This window comes from Parasteatoda tepidariorum, chromosome 10 (genome assembly GCF_982258835.1).
Source record: "Parasteatoda tepidariorum strain Cologne lab strain chromosome 10, Ptep-v5.0, whole genome shotgun sequence".
NCBI classification, from domain to species: domain Eukaryota; kingdom Metazoa; phylum Arthropoda; class Arachnida; order Araneae; family Theridiidae; genus Parasteatoda; species Parasteatoda tepidariorum.
The window spans coordinates 69324417-69341440 of record NC_141764.1 but is presented as its reverse complement, the minus strand read 5'-3'; the positions used below and the strand labels follow the sequence as shown (position 1 = coordinate 69341440).

At 30.7% G+C, this 17024-nt stretch overlaps 1 protein-coding gene across 1 annotated transcript; it reads right to left on the bottom strand.

Moving 5' to 3' along the window:
* Window positions 1–502: 502 nt before the first annotated feature.
* On the bottom strand, window positions 503–14307 carry sta (stubarista 40S ribosomal protein SA). The gene is made up of 6 exons (XM_087154263.1): window positions 14269–14307; window positions 11997–12162; window positions 6121–6485; window positions 5918–6046; window positions 2484–2597; window positions 503–707 (listed from the first exon to the last, which is right to left on the bottom strand). Exons 2-6 carry the CDS (start codon window positions 12127–12129, stop codon window positions 540–542), a joined length of 909 nt encoding a protein of 302 aa, XP_087010389.1. The 5' UTR covers window positions 12130–12162; window positions 14269–14307; the 3' UTR covers window positions 503–539.
* Window positions 14308–17024: the final 2717 nt, after the last annotated feature.

Here is a 17024-nt window from a genome sequence, read left to right as displayed (position 1 = left end):
AAAATAGACAAAAAGGTCCACAGCTGAAGCCCTTGAGTGTTTGCAAAAGCCAGGATATTTTGTTAAGAACATTAAAAATCTGCAACCTCTCTGCTATGAAACGATAAATAGCTCGCAAAAGGCAATTTTAAGAGAACTTTATTTTACCCTGCAACAGTAATCGTAATTGAAAAAGAAAAGAAAAAAACCTGTGTGCAAATGCATTTACATTGAAATAAGCATAACACTTTTCTGCAAGTACTTAGAACAATCCTGCAACCTTTATCTCAGTTTAACACCTTCTGCTTTGGGAAAAAGCATGTTATATAAGTTCTAAAAGACATTTTTATAACAAAATTCAATTAGTAGTTTCAAAATATCAGTACTTATTGGACTTAAATGCTACTACTACCACAATTCAAAATTTTTTTAGTACTGACTCAACTCTTGCTACATACACAGAAAATGGAAAACCACACTTGATTTTAAAATGTAGTAACAGAACAAAAAAGAGAACACCAAATCACATCTTTTTTTTTTATTAGTCTTCAAGAAACATTTTACTGCCATGCAGTAGTGTCAGTAGAAGCAGACCAATCAGAAGTTGGTGCAGGTTGGATTGGAGCAGCTGCTGGTGGAATAGCGGCTGCAGATGTCCAATCTCCAGCAGAAGCAGACCAGTCCTCAGTGTTGTCAAATGCTGTAACTTGTGGTGGTTCAGCAGACCACTGCAAGAAAAATATATTTCAGATGCATTTAAATAATGAAATTAATTAATTTAGAACAGAAATTTTTCTTATCAGTTAATTTGTAATTCATAAAGAAATAGGTTATTTTGCAGTTAAATAACTTTTTTAAAACAAATTATTGCATTACGCTTGGATTAATAAAAAAACAGCATATGCCACACATTGAATATAATACAATTACATAATTTTGTCTAGATAAAAGCACACACATTTATTTAGAAAAATAAGGATAATAAATCTAAATTAAATACATTATAATGGGTTAGATAGATTTTAAAATTTTGTATAAAACTAAAATAGATCTAAAAGATCATATTTTCATTTTACAGTCTCTTCTGAAAGAAGTCCTGATCATGAAGGGAATAGTTACTGTTTGTCTAAAATAGGTACTCTTCCGGACATTCGTCTGGAGCTGTGACGGGGACTATTGTAACGAGGTATGATTATTTCAAGTAGGGGTGCGGGGTCCCTCTTTAGGACCGGTTTCGGCGAGAGAAAAGGAGACCCCTTCATCGAAGCTACCCTCTCTAAAATGTCCTCTTCTTGTTTCCACAGCACCAGACTGTGGCATACTTTGTGGCGGGAAGAGTACCGATCTTAGACAAACAGTAACTATTTCGACGTTGGCAGTTTACATATTATATGTCTTAAGTAATCTGGAACACTAACAGCTTCCTAGAATGATGACAGAACCAAAAGACACTCAGTTGTTAATTCATAAATTAGTTGCAAATTATAATACTCATCCAACAAAAAATAAGTAACCTACAGCCTTTAAAACTCTGTTTTCTAAAGGGTTATGAAGGTCTGGATTTCAGAAAACTGCAGATATCTTACTTATAATTCAATATGATATTGAAGTTACGAGCTCAAATGTAAGAGAAATATATTAGATAGTATTGGAATTCTACATTGTTTTTATAATCGACATTTCAGTTCCATATTATAAAATACGAATAACAATGCGAGTTATTAAGTATTCCTTTTTCAAATGCTTTCCAACTCATAATGATTAAATTGTAAATTTACAATCTAGTCATTCAGTTTTTTTACAGTTATCAAAATGCTTAATTTCATGGTTAAAATCTTGACACGTTAAACAGAATATTACAAAGTGGGAATTTGGAATCGTGCATTCAAGTAAGTGGTATTTAATACCATGAATATACGTGGTTTAGCAGTTAATGATATGAATCTCCATGCTTTGAAATCCAGAGATATTTAATATAATATGTGAATCATGCATTTGAGTAATTACTTATGGTGCGACACTCTCATTAATCCATGCAGTTTGATGAATTGTTTTGCCTGTAGTGTTTGCTAGATTTTTTCAATAGTATTATAATGTATGCATTTGAGTAATCGCTTATTAATTATATAACGCTAAGATAATTACATAACAAAAAAAGATAGAAAGACAAATTATGAATCTCATTGTTTTCATGTAACAAAAAAAACAGAACTTAAAAACATGTTTAAATTTATAAGGCTATTTTAATACAGGCAAAGCTAACACAAACTTCAAAGTTCACTAAGCAATTAAAATTTTATTTTGTTTGTACTACGATCAGAATCTTAATACATTCTTACAGAAAATGAAAAAGTTTTTACAAATACCCAACTTACAACTAGGGGCAGATATTTTAAAATAAAAGATACCAAAACAAAATTCGACCAAGTTAAGCTTATGAAGTAAGAGAGCCAAATAAAGCAAAGAAAAGGTAAACAAAATCTGCAATCTGAGTTTACACTTACATCAGTAACTTCTGGTGCGGCCACAGCTTCTCCACCCCAAGGTTCAGATTGTATATCAGCAGCTTCTTTAACAGGTCTATCAGCTTGAACAGCAGCTTGCTCTTCCTTTTCAGCCTAGATATAACATTGTAATAAAATTAAAGTGAGCAAGAAGTAATCTTGAAAAAGCTTCAAACAAATATTTAAATGAAACTTATTAAGCATTAAATTGAAAAAGAAGTTACTCCAAAATGCTACTAGGTTCAGGGTCTGTCTAGGTTTTTCTGAGAGGTACCTATTTTGTGAAAATCTAGACATAATTTGTGAAAATTAAGAATTATATTAAAGAAAATCAACACAAAAATATGGATTTATCGTTTCTTACGAGACAAAAACTAAAATTTTAAGAAAAAGTATTTAGTGAAACTACCATTTTTCCTAAAGTTGAATTTGTGAAGGTACCGCTAAACGGTAGTAAATTTTGCTTGGACAGACCCTGTTCATGAAAAAACTTTTTGCAAATCTGACTGCTTTTAATAGCTCAATTGAGAACTTCTTTAAAATTGAATTACATAAACTATCTCAACTTTAATAGAAATATAATGAAAGAATCTTGTCCTTTAACCAGACAAATACGAAAAGTAAATTACTTATTCCACCAATTACAATTTATTAATATATTTAATTTCTATCATAATTATTTCTTTGCTTTTGATTATTCTCTCAGAGATGCCAACTTGCTCCGAACAGCGGGTAAATATTTAAGAGTGGTATTCTTTAATAAATAATTCTTAGTTTACTAAATTTGATTTATAGTGTTTTCGATCAACATCACATTTAAGTAATTCAAAGGCTTATAAAAATATGCCAGTTTCTTACGATTGAGTCTTGCTTAATCTTCTAAAAAATTAGCAAAGTTGACCAATTCATTTTCATTTACAGACGTGCCAACCTAGCAAAATTAACATTCAGGAGTTTCCCTAACAAGAATTCAGGAGATTTCAGGAGGGGTAAAAAAAGGTGCATGGTATGCAACATTTGGCACTTCTAAGGAATTTTAAGTAAAAAATTTATTAAATATAAGAATGCAAGAAATTTTACACACTAATAGAGCAATAATTGTTTAAAAATATTAAATGGAAATAAAATAATTAAACACAGATTTAGCAACACAAAACTATATTAGGTAGATACTCTTTAAATAAATACCATTTCCTTAATAAAACATTATTCAAAAACCCGACACTGTAATAAAAATACACAAAAACTTTTAAAAAATAAACAAATTGAATAAGTATTTTATTTTAAAAAACCAATTCAATACTAATGTCTGTACAATACAGAACCAATTATCCGGGATGCTCGGGACCATCGCTATCCCGGATGTCTTAATTTCCCGGTTTCCTGGATCGACAAAAAAGTGTCGTTAATCGATGTTTTATCAAATTACAAGGAAAAAATGTAAACACATTTTAAAGTAAGAGAAAAAAGAAAAGCACTCCTAAATCTAAAAAGGAAAAAAATTGTAGAAAAATAAAATTTAAAAGAATAAAAAAATTTGCAAGTTTAGACAAGAAAAACAAGTTTAAAAAATAATTACGATTCCTAAATCAACTAATAAACAAAACCAATGATTAAATAACGCAATATATTTCATGGGGGGGGCGAAAATAAAAGGAAAACCTATTAATCTAAATAAAAACAACACTTGAAAATTATCGAACCGAAACGATAGTTAAAAAACGGCACTAGCATAAATATTAAAACCTAGAACAAGGCAAGATCAACGGACTTTAAAAAAAAAAAAAAAAAACTAATGAAAAAATTTGGTAATACAAATAATTTTATTGAGTGCAAAATTTATCATGAAAAAGAAAAGAAAAACGTAGTGGAATCAGAAAAACGAAACTGCAATCTGCTTCATAAAATAATTGTATGCTTAAATTAATAAACAATTCTCCTTTTTTTTTTATAAAAATGCGATTTTTAATTAAAGCAGGTGTGATTCCACATCAAGAAAAACTTGCGAATGATACGGCACTTCCAAAGAATCAGAATTTATTCAAAAGAAAAACATTTTATTTTTATTAATTGATGTCAAATAGATAAATATATTTTTCTCTTTCAACTTCTGTTCACTGATATGCATGTGCAATGCATTTTCCCCACCCCCTCGTAAATCAAACTAGCAAACGAAATCATCATGCCACTCCTTTGAGTTTAACGACCTAAAAGAGAATAAAGATCTAAAATTTTCAAGGTCGCGGAAGAAATGACGTTTCTCTGGGTAAACGGGGAAAAAAATTCTTCCCTTCCTCACATTTTCCTCTACTCAACTTCAAGGATTAGTCCAGTTTTCGCTTTTTTTTTCATATCGCTTTAGTTCAAAATGGCGGGAGAACCAAGCAAATTTTTTTTCCGGATTATCTGGATACCAGATAAATGGTTCTCTACTGTATGCATGAAAAAAAGAGTTGCAGACTTAGCTCTCCGCAATTAAGTCTTGCTAAAGTCATTGGTACATGATTTGTTGAAATTGATCCATACTTCCGTTTCGACTTAAGACATCCTTGAATTTTTTTTTTTTTTTTTTAAATATACGAAGACTAAACGAATAATTGATATCACGTTGCTAGTTTACGAGCTTGTTGCCAACCGTGGAAAAATACGCATTAAAAACTATAAAAACAGCAAGATACAATATCAATTCCAACTATCGAGAGTACGAGTTTCCCGACTCCTGAACGGACGTCACTCGATAACGACACGTGACGTCATTGCATTCAACTCCACACGAAAGAAGAGGAAGATTTCACCCGCCCCCAGTGTAAGGGGGCGGGTGAAATAGGAGTGTTTTTAGAGGTAACGTTGAAGAGGGGGGAAAATAAAGCATGTTCAGCTACGCTTCAGGCAGATGGTAGTTTGATAAGAGGGGATGGAATTCAAGCTGAAAGAAAAACTTACCTTCGCACTCGCGGAAAAATTAGGTAATTTTGAGTTTGGCCGTCGATCGCAGTAAAATTCGGGAGTTTTTCAAATCAATTCCGGAGGGCGGGAGAATAACTCAAAATTCGGGAGACTCCCGCAAAATGCGGGAGAGTTGGCACGTCTGCATTTATAATAGAAAATTTTATATGGCAGTTCTCTAGTTTTTTAAAATATTTTGTCAAATGAGGAGCAGTTGGCAAAACTGGTAACTCGTTAACCCATTCTTTTTACAAGGCAAAATTAAGGACTTTTCTGAGAAAAAAAATTAAGGACTTTAAAAATAGTTTGATTGTTTATCATATTCTAGACAAAAGACTGAATATATTAATGGAAGAACCAATATGTTAATGAAAGGACATGCTTTTTTCCCCTTGCCTCCCACCCCCCTCCTCCAATCTTTAAAGATAGATATTTTTAATTGTAATATGTTTAGTCTAATACAAATTAAATTTGACACAAAAACTTACATCTTCAGGATCTCTATAGAAATAAAGATCGACCATAACATCCCATTTTAATTCACGGCTGATGGTGCCTCTCATTCTAAGAACTTCTCTTGCTAGCATCCACCACATTAATCCAATAGAATGTGCACCCTAGAAACAAACATGTCAGTTATTTCTTTCTCAACTACATGAAGCAAAAGAGTTAACTAAACAAACAGACTCACCTTGTTGTTGCATGGAATAGCAACATCTACGTATCTTAGAGGAGAATCGGTGTTGCAAAAAGCGATTACTGGAATATTGACGTAAGAAGCTTCAGTTAATGGTTGGTGGTCAATACGCGGGTCTGTGACAACTAAAAGTCTAGGCTCACAAAACTCTGCTTGGATTTGATTAGTGAATGTTCCAGGGGTGAATCGACCAGCAATAGGAGTGGCGCCAGTGGCTGCAGCGAATTTGAGAACTGCTCTTTGTCCAAATGGTCTGGCAGAGATAACACAAACGTCAGCTGGGTTTTCAATAGCTACAATAGCTCTGGCAGCAAGTAAAAGTTTCTCCCAGGTCTTCTTCAAGTTGATCAAATAGATACCTAAATAAATAATTAAATATAGTACAGAAAATTAAAAAGAATGTGGTTAAATATAGAACACAGCATGAACAAAAAACACATATTACCAAGTATTGAGACATTGCAGGAGGTTGGGGAAAAAAAAGAGCAAGACATGAAAGGAAAAAAGATTAATAAAATAAAGAGTTGCTGATGCAAGATTTCTTTTAAAATTATTCTATAAAAAAACTACGTAAAAGATAGATTGTAGATTTAAATCACCAATATAAAAATTAAATTGATTTTCACAAATATTGCTGTAGCAAGAAGTATATTAGCAAAATTACATTTAAGGGAATTGCACCACTTACGAAGGATAGTTTACCCATTAAACAGATATAACTTTAGTCGAAAAACACAGTTCCAAAATAATAAGTAATTTTAAGTAGCATTGATACTTTGATTTTCCAGTATTTCTTTAAATAATAAAAAATAAGGTGTCTCAGATGTAATACAATAGGTTAATTCTACAAGAGCTAGTTTTTTTTTTTTTTTTTTTTTAAGTTTTAAATTTCTAAAAATTGGAGTTAGATTAAATGGCACAGGAGTTTTCTAATTTATATTTTTTTTATAAATTTAACGCATTTAGCCCGCAGACATGGTTTTATTAAAGTCCTTTAAAACATTATGTTTTCAAATTACATCTTTATATTATTAATCTACAAACAAACCAAAAAATAAAAATTTCTTGATATATTTATGTAGAATAGAAGACGGATATACTATTTATAGGAATTTACTTTATAATCCATAAATCAAACCAGAATTGATAAATTTGATAACAATAATGATTTAATGAGAATTTGAATTTTTAAGGATCTTAATATGTAACTTTGTTAACATATAAATACATAAGACAAGTGCATGATTTGCTCCTAAATAAATTATTTTATAGTATTAACATTTCTCTGTAGCAGATATATATTCGACTACTTATCAGGTAAGTTTAATAATGTGTGAAATGAAATGACCATCCAAATATATCAATATTTTATCACAAATTGGTATATTTGGTAATTTTTACTTTTACACAGACAAAAATGTGTTATTTAAAACAATTTTTTGACCAATTAGTTTCTGATCATTCACATATTTTACAATAAAAACCATTTTGTGCCTAAACTTATTTATGATGATTAAATTTTTATTAATTCTAATTTAAACATTAATTTTGCTGCTCAAAAAATGAAGCAAAATCAAATTTGCAATCACATGTAACATACACAAGTAAATATGAAACAAATGAGGTTTGTTTTTTAATGTAGAAGGTGAAGCTAGGTAGGTTTCAAACTGTTACACTAATGCATGAAACACAATGAGTTTAGCACCTTATCCATTGAGCCATTGTTGTTCATTGATTACACACACATACTTCTCATATTTAAATGTTTAAAATATTTTTATACATTTTAGTTCGTACTTTTTTAAAAATTCATATTTAATATAAACTAAGGAGAGGTACGATCTGTTATAATCATCAGGATATAAGAGAATGGTAATTGAAAAATTGTGGATAGTGTTAACGCATCAGCAGTTGAGAAGACACAAAACCTTGTGTTTCAAGGTTTGTATGACCTTTTACTATTGAAAAAAAAATAATATATATATAGTTTCACCAAAAAAAATTTTCAAATGAAAACCTTATCTGCTTTTTAATAAATGCAGACCTGCCAACATTGTAATCTGCATGACCTTACAATTCTGAGTTAGTGTTTTACTCGACATAGTGTTATACAGAGTGTTATTATAGGACCTTTTTACACAAAATTAAGATCTGTTACTAAATACACTTGTCAATTTTGAATAAATTATTTTTTTTAAAAAATTCATTGTGAAAACAATAACAAAAACATTTTTTAAATCTTGAGTATTTTATTATACAATTGTTTAAACACATATTTACACTTAATCACAATTTAAAAATTAAATTTCTAGATTAATACAAAAAGGAAAAAAATTAAATAGACTTAATTAAAAACAATTATTGCTTTAAATGTTCATATGTAGCAGACTTAGCTGCTTTTAAGAATCCTTTATCGAAGGTCTGCTCATAACAACATCCAGTTTGCGTGGTTTTGGCAATCAGAATGTCCTCTAGAGATTTATCAGACAAAGAATTTCTGAACTGTGTTCTATTTTTTTTTACTATGCTAAATACCCTTTCACATTCTGCATTACTGTGAGGTATGCTTAATATAGCTACCATGATTTTTGCTATTCTACTGTACTTCTTGAAACATCCATCATTGGATGTTATTTTAGAAATTGCATCCCATTTTTTGTCCATCCTTGTTTCCTGTTTAATCACAGAAGGTAAATCAGTAATCTGCAAATCACTAAATTCCCCTAAAAGTTTATCTCTTTTCATACCTTCAGTTTCTTCAACATTGTCATTAATCCACATCAATGGAAATTTTTTCAAGAAGAAATCAACATCCTTGAATCTTTTTGAAGGTAATTTATCAACATCTGCAACTTCAGCGGATAATAAAAACTCACTATTCAAGGGAAATTTCTGCCGTATATAGTTGCAGACAGCAATATAATAATTTTTTATATTACTATAGAAGAGTTGCTTATCTTCCATTTTTAAGACTGATATTAACTTGGAAGCAGCACTACCAATTATAATATCATCATCCAATTTATGATTCTTCTCTGACACTAAGTTAATGTCCATCAGGGAAGAACCTTTAATAATGTCTGCTCTTATAAATTTTGAGACAAAATCTTTTAATAAATCTAATAATAAAGAATTCAAAATATGAATTTTTGGCTCATTAGATTGTAAGGTAATTAAGCTTCTTTCAAAAACTGGGATGATATAATTTAGAAACAAACAATAAGCTTTACAGATATCTGATGAAAGAAATAGAAGCATTTGTTCTTCCCTAGTCAAAACAGATTCCTGTTTAGAAGATTTCGGTGAAGAATTTTTAGAACAATTACCAGCTTTTAATTTCTTTGCAGGATTTCCCATTTCTGATTTTTGTTCAGAAGTTTTTAATGAACTATTAGAGAAATTACCTACCTTCAATTTCTTCACAGATTTTTCTATTTCTAAAGGCCTTTTCTTTTTAATATGTGCATTCTCCACTTTGTTGTCATTTGCAGATATTTTTAATGGTATGGAATAGTCATTAAGACTATGGCATTTGCTCTTTCGATTTATTTGATCCTTGTAAAAGCTACACAGAGGATCCCATTGTTCCAGAAGTCTCATTAAGCATCTACCCAAAGAGAGCCATCTTGTGCAAGTATGTTTCAAAATTTTATGTGTATCAACGTCATGTAAAATTTGCAAAGCTTTATGTTCAAGTTTCTTTTTAGAACTCTTCTCTAAGTAAAAAAAAATATCAACCAAAACATCACTAACTGATATAGGTAAAGCAGCAGCTCCTCTTTCAGCAGCAATGTGTACTAAATGGCAAGGACAGCCAACAACAAAAATTTCTGGATTTGCTGTCTTAATCACAGCGGCAACACCATTCTTTGAGCCAACCATCACTGGAGCATTATCACAGCTAAGTGCTAAACAATTTTCCAAAGGAATATTTTTTAATTTCAAAGTTTTTAACACCAAATTACCTATGTTCTGTCCTGTAGAGCTTAAATCTAAAGTCGGCACGGCAAGCAACGATACCTGGACTTCACCGGCATTTGCGTCGAAGTAAGATACAATGATGGGATAAAGTTGCGCATCTGTATCGTTGCTACCATCAGTAGCAACAGCAAACATTTGCTTTTGAAGAGATTCAACAATTGAAGCTTTCGTCACATCAGCTATTTTTGAAATAATAGCAGCAGTTTTTGTTCGTCCTGCACTATACTTCTTAGCAACATCGCTTTTAGGGAACATTTTCCTAAATAATGGACCTGCATGATCTGCGACACTAATAGGTAGATTGTGCTCGACAATGAAAGACGTAAAATACACTTCAGCCCGTATTACATCGTCATCACTTCCAGACGCAAAATACTTACTGTTTTCATTTTTATTAACACATTCCGCTAAATCCTTGTGCGTATATGATCATTAATATCGCTTTTACCGCCATGTGCTATTTTGAAATCTAGTCCACAAACATTACAAAAGGCATAGTGCTGCGATTTGTTAGACTTAATTATACAAGGAAAGCTTTTAGAATAAGATTCTAAAAAAATCTGATTGTAAACTTTAGGTGGCATTTTTACAAATAAAACAAAATCACGCTGCAATCCATGAGCAACAAATTGTAAACAAAAACATTACCGTTGCCAAAAAGCGCTCTTAATTTAGTCCGTGATTACCGGCCATGTGATCTCCTACATCAGCGTTCCCACTGGCTCATTTCGACGAGGCGCATACTCACTCTCATTGGCTAACGATTGTTTTAGCGTCACGTGATCGGCTCTCAATACCAACCAGATTAAAACATGTCAGGGTTTCGTTTTTTTGTGATGAGTTTCCTAACTAGTATTTAAAATTTTCTTTTCTTTATTTTTTTTAAAAAAAAACGAACTATAAATGATTACGCAACCGTACGATTTTAACGCTTGTCCGTACAACCGTACGATCGAGTAAAATACCGTACACTGTACGGCGACACCGCACAAGTTGGCAGGTCTGTAAATGCTTCAGTTAAGTTTATCCATATAGAGACATTCGTCAACCTACAATTAAGTTAAAGGCATGATGTAACAAATTAATCTTTATTTGTACATTAGCCTGTTTCTTGTTAATGACACTTCTTCAGTGTTTTCATCATAGAAAAAAAATGGGTGAGAATTTCTCAAAAACAGGGTGAGATTTCAGAAAGTTAAGTGAGATTACTAAAAACTGAAAAAATACAAATAGACTTGGAAAAAAAAATTTCTTTTGTTATAATACATTTTTAACGTCTTCTATTTTTTAAAGCATTGAATATTTTTGCTGCATCATCATAGAAGATTTTGCCTTTACTAGGTATTTGTCCATCTTACATTAGCGCATAAAAAAATTTGAACGTCTTACATGAAAAACCATACCTACAGTAAACACGTGGTTGCAGAGAAATGTGTTCTGAAAGGGGTTCCGTGGTTCGGAGGGGTTGTGTTCTGTTGTTCGAAAAGGTTCTGAACAATGCCTACTGGTAAATAGAGAAGCTGGATAACGGGGCAAATGTTGAAAATAATGAAGATCCAGGAAGAAAAGTGAAAAGGATTTTATTCTAAATGACGTAATTCGAAGCTTTTTCCAAAATGAGAGAAATTCGCGAATTTTGAAATTGATTTATAGAATGCGCGAATTTCTCGCGGTAATCATTTTTTAATGCGAGAAAAGAAAAAAATATGCGAGATTCTCGCGTTCTCGCGCTGTAGTGAAAACACTGCTTCTTAATTGAATTCATTTTAAACAAATTTTAATCATACATCTGCAGGCATTATGAAAAAACTATTTTTAATGTGGCTGATAATAGTTTGAAATTTACGGTTCAGATATATATTTTTTGCTGATAATTGTCAACTACTTACCATCTGATCTCCTTTTAAAAACATATTGTTCCATTTGAAAATCTAAGTTTTCATTTCCTATGTGAGTTGAAGATGCCAAAAATTTGGTCACATCTTCATCTTTTAATGCTAAGGATGGTATTCCTCCCGACATTTTTATTAGCCTTTAAGAGTAACGATGGCTAACCTGTAATGAAATGTGTTACTTTTAAGTATCTTATGACAGCACATAAATGTATATCTTAATATATATGCACATAAATGTATATTAATAATAATTACAACACTGTAAGAGGGTAATATAAAAATCAGGGATCTGTTTAGAAGAAATTTGGGTCCATCAATAGACCCTTCACAAAATACAGTACAGAATCCGTTATCCGGAAATCAGTAAACCGGAAAACCAAAAAACCGGAACGAAATTCGATAAATTTTCCCACCATTTTTTAAAAAAAATGTTTTTTCCTCCGTAAGATTTTAGGATTTTTATTTCTTTTTTGAAAGATTTTTACCTTACCATCATTTTGGAATTAATCATTAGTGTATTACTTAATCGTTTTTTCTTCTTTTTAAGATTATTTCCAAATATTTTTTTTTAGTTGGGTTTAACAATAAAAAGAATGGCTTTTTGTAGTGATTCAGAAAACCGGAAAAATCAGTTATCCGGAATAGCGATGGTCCCGATCGTTCCTGATAATCGGTTCCCTACTGTATCTTATCATAAAAACGGGCCCTTCACATTATCTTTTAATCGAACCCTTCACAAATTTGTTTATCTTCATTATTGGTTTAATAATAGTAAACCCTTCCCGAGGGGGGGATGACGGTTCCAGACAAACTAAGTTTAAATTCTAACTGTAGTATTTTAAGAAAATATTTCTACTTTTACAAACATGTGCAAATTCTTATTAATATTAAATCATATATATATTTTTTGCAAATAAATAATAGATTAATTTCTGTCTATTCAGAAATTAATTAATATAATTAATTATTGATAAATGAATAATTATGTACATAGATACTTATTTCTCACAGTTTTTAAAATAAAATATTATAAATTTAAGAATCGTTTAAGTTTACTTAATGCGTAACACATTAAAAGTGATACATTACTAAGTTGTGTTATTTCAAATATGTCAATTGAAATTAATAAAAATGTGAGTGATTTTGTTTCCATTATTCAACTGAAATGAATATTCTGTGTTCAGCAGATTAGGCTAAATCTCTAATTCAGTAGCAGCTATTGTTGAGCAGAATCTTATATCTATTTACAATTTAAAAACTTCTTGAAAAGGTTTTAGCAATTTTTGCAACAGGACCCTAATTGCACAAATTCACAAAATCAGTTCCCTGCAGGGGTCTGCCCAGACATTTTGTGAAAGGTCCGTTTTTCGTGAAATTGTGAAAAAATTACTCACATTCTTTCAGCCAGGGTCCGCTTTTACGAATTTGTGCAAATAGGGTCTGTTATTGCAAAAAAAAACTTTTCCAAGGAGTTTTTAAATTGAAAAGACATACAAGATTATGCTCAACACAGTAAAATTATAATTAAAAGAATTAAATTTTAAAAAATGAACAACAATTGCTGCTTCAAAATTAGAGAAGCAACATACAAATATTTGGTATTTAGCTTATACTGCTGAATGCAGAACCCCCAGTGTTTAGTTTCCAAGCATAATTATTGAACATTAAATTGCAATTCTAAAAAGTAAGAATTAAAGTTGTAGTTAAAACCAACTTAAAGTTCGTAAATAACTATAAAAACAATTAATGCAGAATATGATGAGTGATGTAACGTCGCTTCAAACTTACTTATAAAACGTGAAAATCAATATATGTCAAAAATGCAATCGAAACACTACATGCATTTTTGATAATATCGGCGTAGCGCGAGCGCATCGAAAAATGATTATTTAAATTTTATGAGTAGAAATAATATTAGCAGAGAACCGGAATTTTAAAAGCCCCATGGAATTCGGATACGAATATATGCAAATTAACGTAATTCTTAGCACGTAAATTAATTTTAATTATACCTAGTTCACTAAAAACCATACCACTAATTTATATTTTAAAATTTCAAGATACAAAAAGGTAAAAAACCATAATTTTTATTTCCACGTGTCTGGATGGGCAAATGTGTTACCGTAAATTTACTTTCTTTTAACATAGAAATGTTTAATCTTACATGGAAAAAACATTATTTAAAGTGAACACATGTTTAGCAATAAACTAATTTAAATTATTTTAATTTAGTAAAGGAATAATTATATGAATTCACAATACTTACGAATTAAAATGCCACTTGGGATATCTCTTATGACGACGAGACGGCGAGATTGAAATTTGTAAGTATTGAACGGTTACGAGCAGCGAGCGGAAAGTAAAATAAAAAGGAAATTTGCAATATTGATTGACTTTATAATTTTTGATAATATTTAACAAAACAATTAATATTAAGAATAAAACTAGTGAACATATGTTTATTTTAAATTTTGAAAGGAAGGAATAAAATAAACAATCAGCATGATGTGAATAAAAATCTGGCAACAGATTGAGACGAATAACACTATAACAACTAGTGCCGTAGATAGGAGGAACCCGCAAGAGGAAGTGAAGGTCTTATCTTCCCGATGGCAACGAAAAACCGGTTTTCAGGTTTGCCTTATTTTTGTGGTTTATCTTATTCTTGGCGTTTAAAAAAAATTTACTACCATCTTTTTTTTTGGTGAGTGTTTAGTTGTACTAGGTCTGATTTAGAATATAACAATATAATAAAATATAAAAAATGGATAATAAATTATATTTTTACTTTTAAGGTTAATAAACTTTCAACTCGATTTAGAAATATGTATTAACTTAGATAATTACTTATTAATAATTAATTTGATAATTTAATTTTACAATTCTAAACTACTGACAGAGCCTTTAGTGGAGTGTATTTTAATGCAGAGCTGCCATCTAGTGTTGGAATTAGTAAATCCCTACAGACATTAATTTTGGGAATAAGAAAATTAAATTTTGGGAGGGATGAATTTTCGTGTCCTTGAAAAATGAGTCGTTTAAGAATTTTTTTACAATTTAAAACAAGAATTTACTGACGTAGTCACAAAGTTTGGAAACAATTGCTAATATATTCAGACGAGTAAATATTTCCGAAATCGAAAAGACTGTTGAAGAAAATGAAACTTTTACAATTTAAATAATGTTTTTTCTTTCTTTCAAAAAACTTAAAACAAAAATTATTTTTGTAAAATACTTTAATTTGTATAAAAAAAATTCCTTGATGCTATGTTGACATTTTCCTGTACACTTACCTTTAAAAATATTTGATTACGAATTGAATTAAATTATTAGTTGATGCATGTAGATTTAGTTGATCTTACTATACTTGATTGATTGATTTGTTCATTTACGTCGCACTAGAGCTGTACAATGGGCTATTGGCGACGGTCTGGGAAACATCCCTGAGGATGATCCGGAGACATGCCATCGCAATTTTGATCCTCTGCAGAGGGGATGGCACCCCCGCTTCGGTAGCCCGGCGACCTGCACGCGAAGTCGAGCACTTTACGGTAGAACAGTTTAACGAGAACCAATACCGCACACCCTCGTTCCCTGCGCAAACTGATCCAAGTGGTCACCCACCCGCACACTGACCGCAGTCAGTGATGCTTGACTTCGGTGATCTGCTGGGAACCGTGTCTTAACGATCAGTCCACTGCGGGACCTTACTATACTTGAATATTGTTTCAAGAGCACAATAAGCTTGAAATTAGAGATTTTCTTTTCCGCCCAAGCTGAAAATGCCTTAAACCTTCTTAGGAAAAGCATTATTGACATGCAATTGCATTTCTGTGAAAATAAAAAAACAGATTGGTCGCGTATACATGAATTGGTTTTTGAATTTAGATATTTAAATTTAAGCAAAAGGAGAGAGCATATTATTCTTAATCTATAGTTTTAAAAATTATCTTGTGTGCGTGTAAAATTATCTAAAGCTAATGCTAGCCTCTTCTGAGAAAGAATGGTTCTTCGAAAATTCGTTGTTTTGACGCTTCAGCTTTTTAACTTCGTATAAAGAAGGAAAATAAATTATAGTCAATAAAATTCAAGCGAGAAAAAAACAATATCTGTGAAAACCAGCAAATCCCAGTTTTGGGGTAAATAACGAAACATATTTGATTTTCGGGTGGAACAGAAAGAAATTGAAAGGAGATCGGTAGAACTATATCTAAGAATCATTAGGCAATCAAATTGGTTTTGCCGTTTATTCATCGTTTCTTCTTAACTAGGAATTCGATAGTTTCCAACTATCTTTTTGTTACTCCTCGCATATCAGCTTGCGATCTATAATTGAGTATAATATTTAGATTAAATTATTAATACATATTTATATAAACAATTTATATTAAGAATGAGAAAACGGAACACTCTGTTCACATATTTTAAAAATGTTTGTGGCACTTGAAGTCGCAATTTGATTAAAAACTTCATGTTTGGTGACGCAAATAAATGTTTCAGTCAGAATTTTATCAAAATCTTAGGAATCACTGTTGAGCATATAAATGGATTTAAAATTAATTGGAAAAATAGCAATAATCCAATTTATCAAACTAATAAATTATACCAATCCAAATAATCCAACTAAGCAATCCAAACTAACTAATAAATCTAGCAATAATCACTTTACATCCCCATGTAGTCTATGGCATACAAACTGGTCTTCATACATGCTATCTGTGACTGAAATTATTTATTTTTTTTTTTTTCTCGTTTAAGCATAGGCGTAGTAAGCATATAATTTTTCAAAGTCCTTTTTAAGAAGTTAATTTTTTATTAACAAAGCCCTAAAAGTTAATTTTTTATTAACAATTTAAAAATTTTAGATGGTTTTTAATTTAAATCATTTCACAATTATCACATTCATGTAAGTGTTACTGTAAATATCATTTAAGGATTTATTTTTTTAAAAAATACATAATAATTCAAATAAAATTTTTTAGTGAAACAAAACAAAATCTAAGTATTATTGGTAATTTTAAC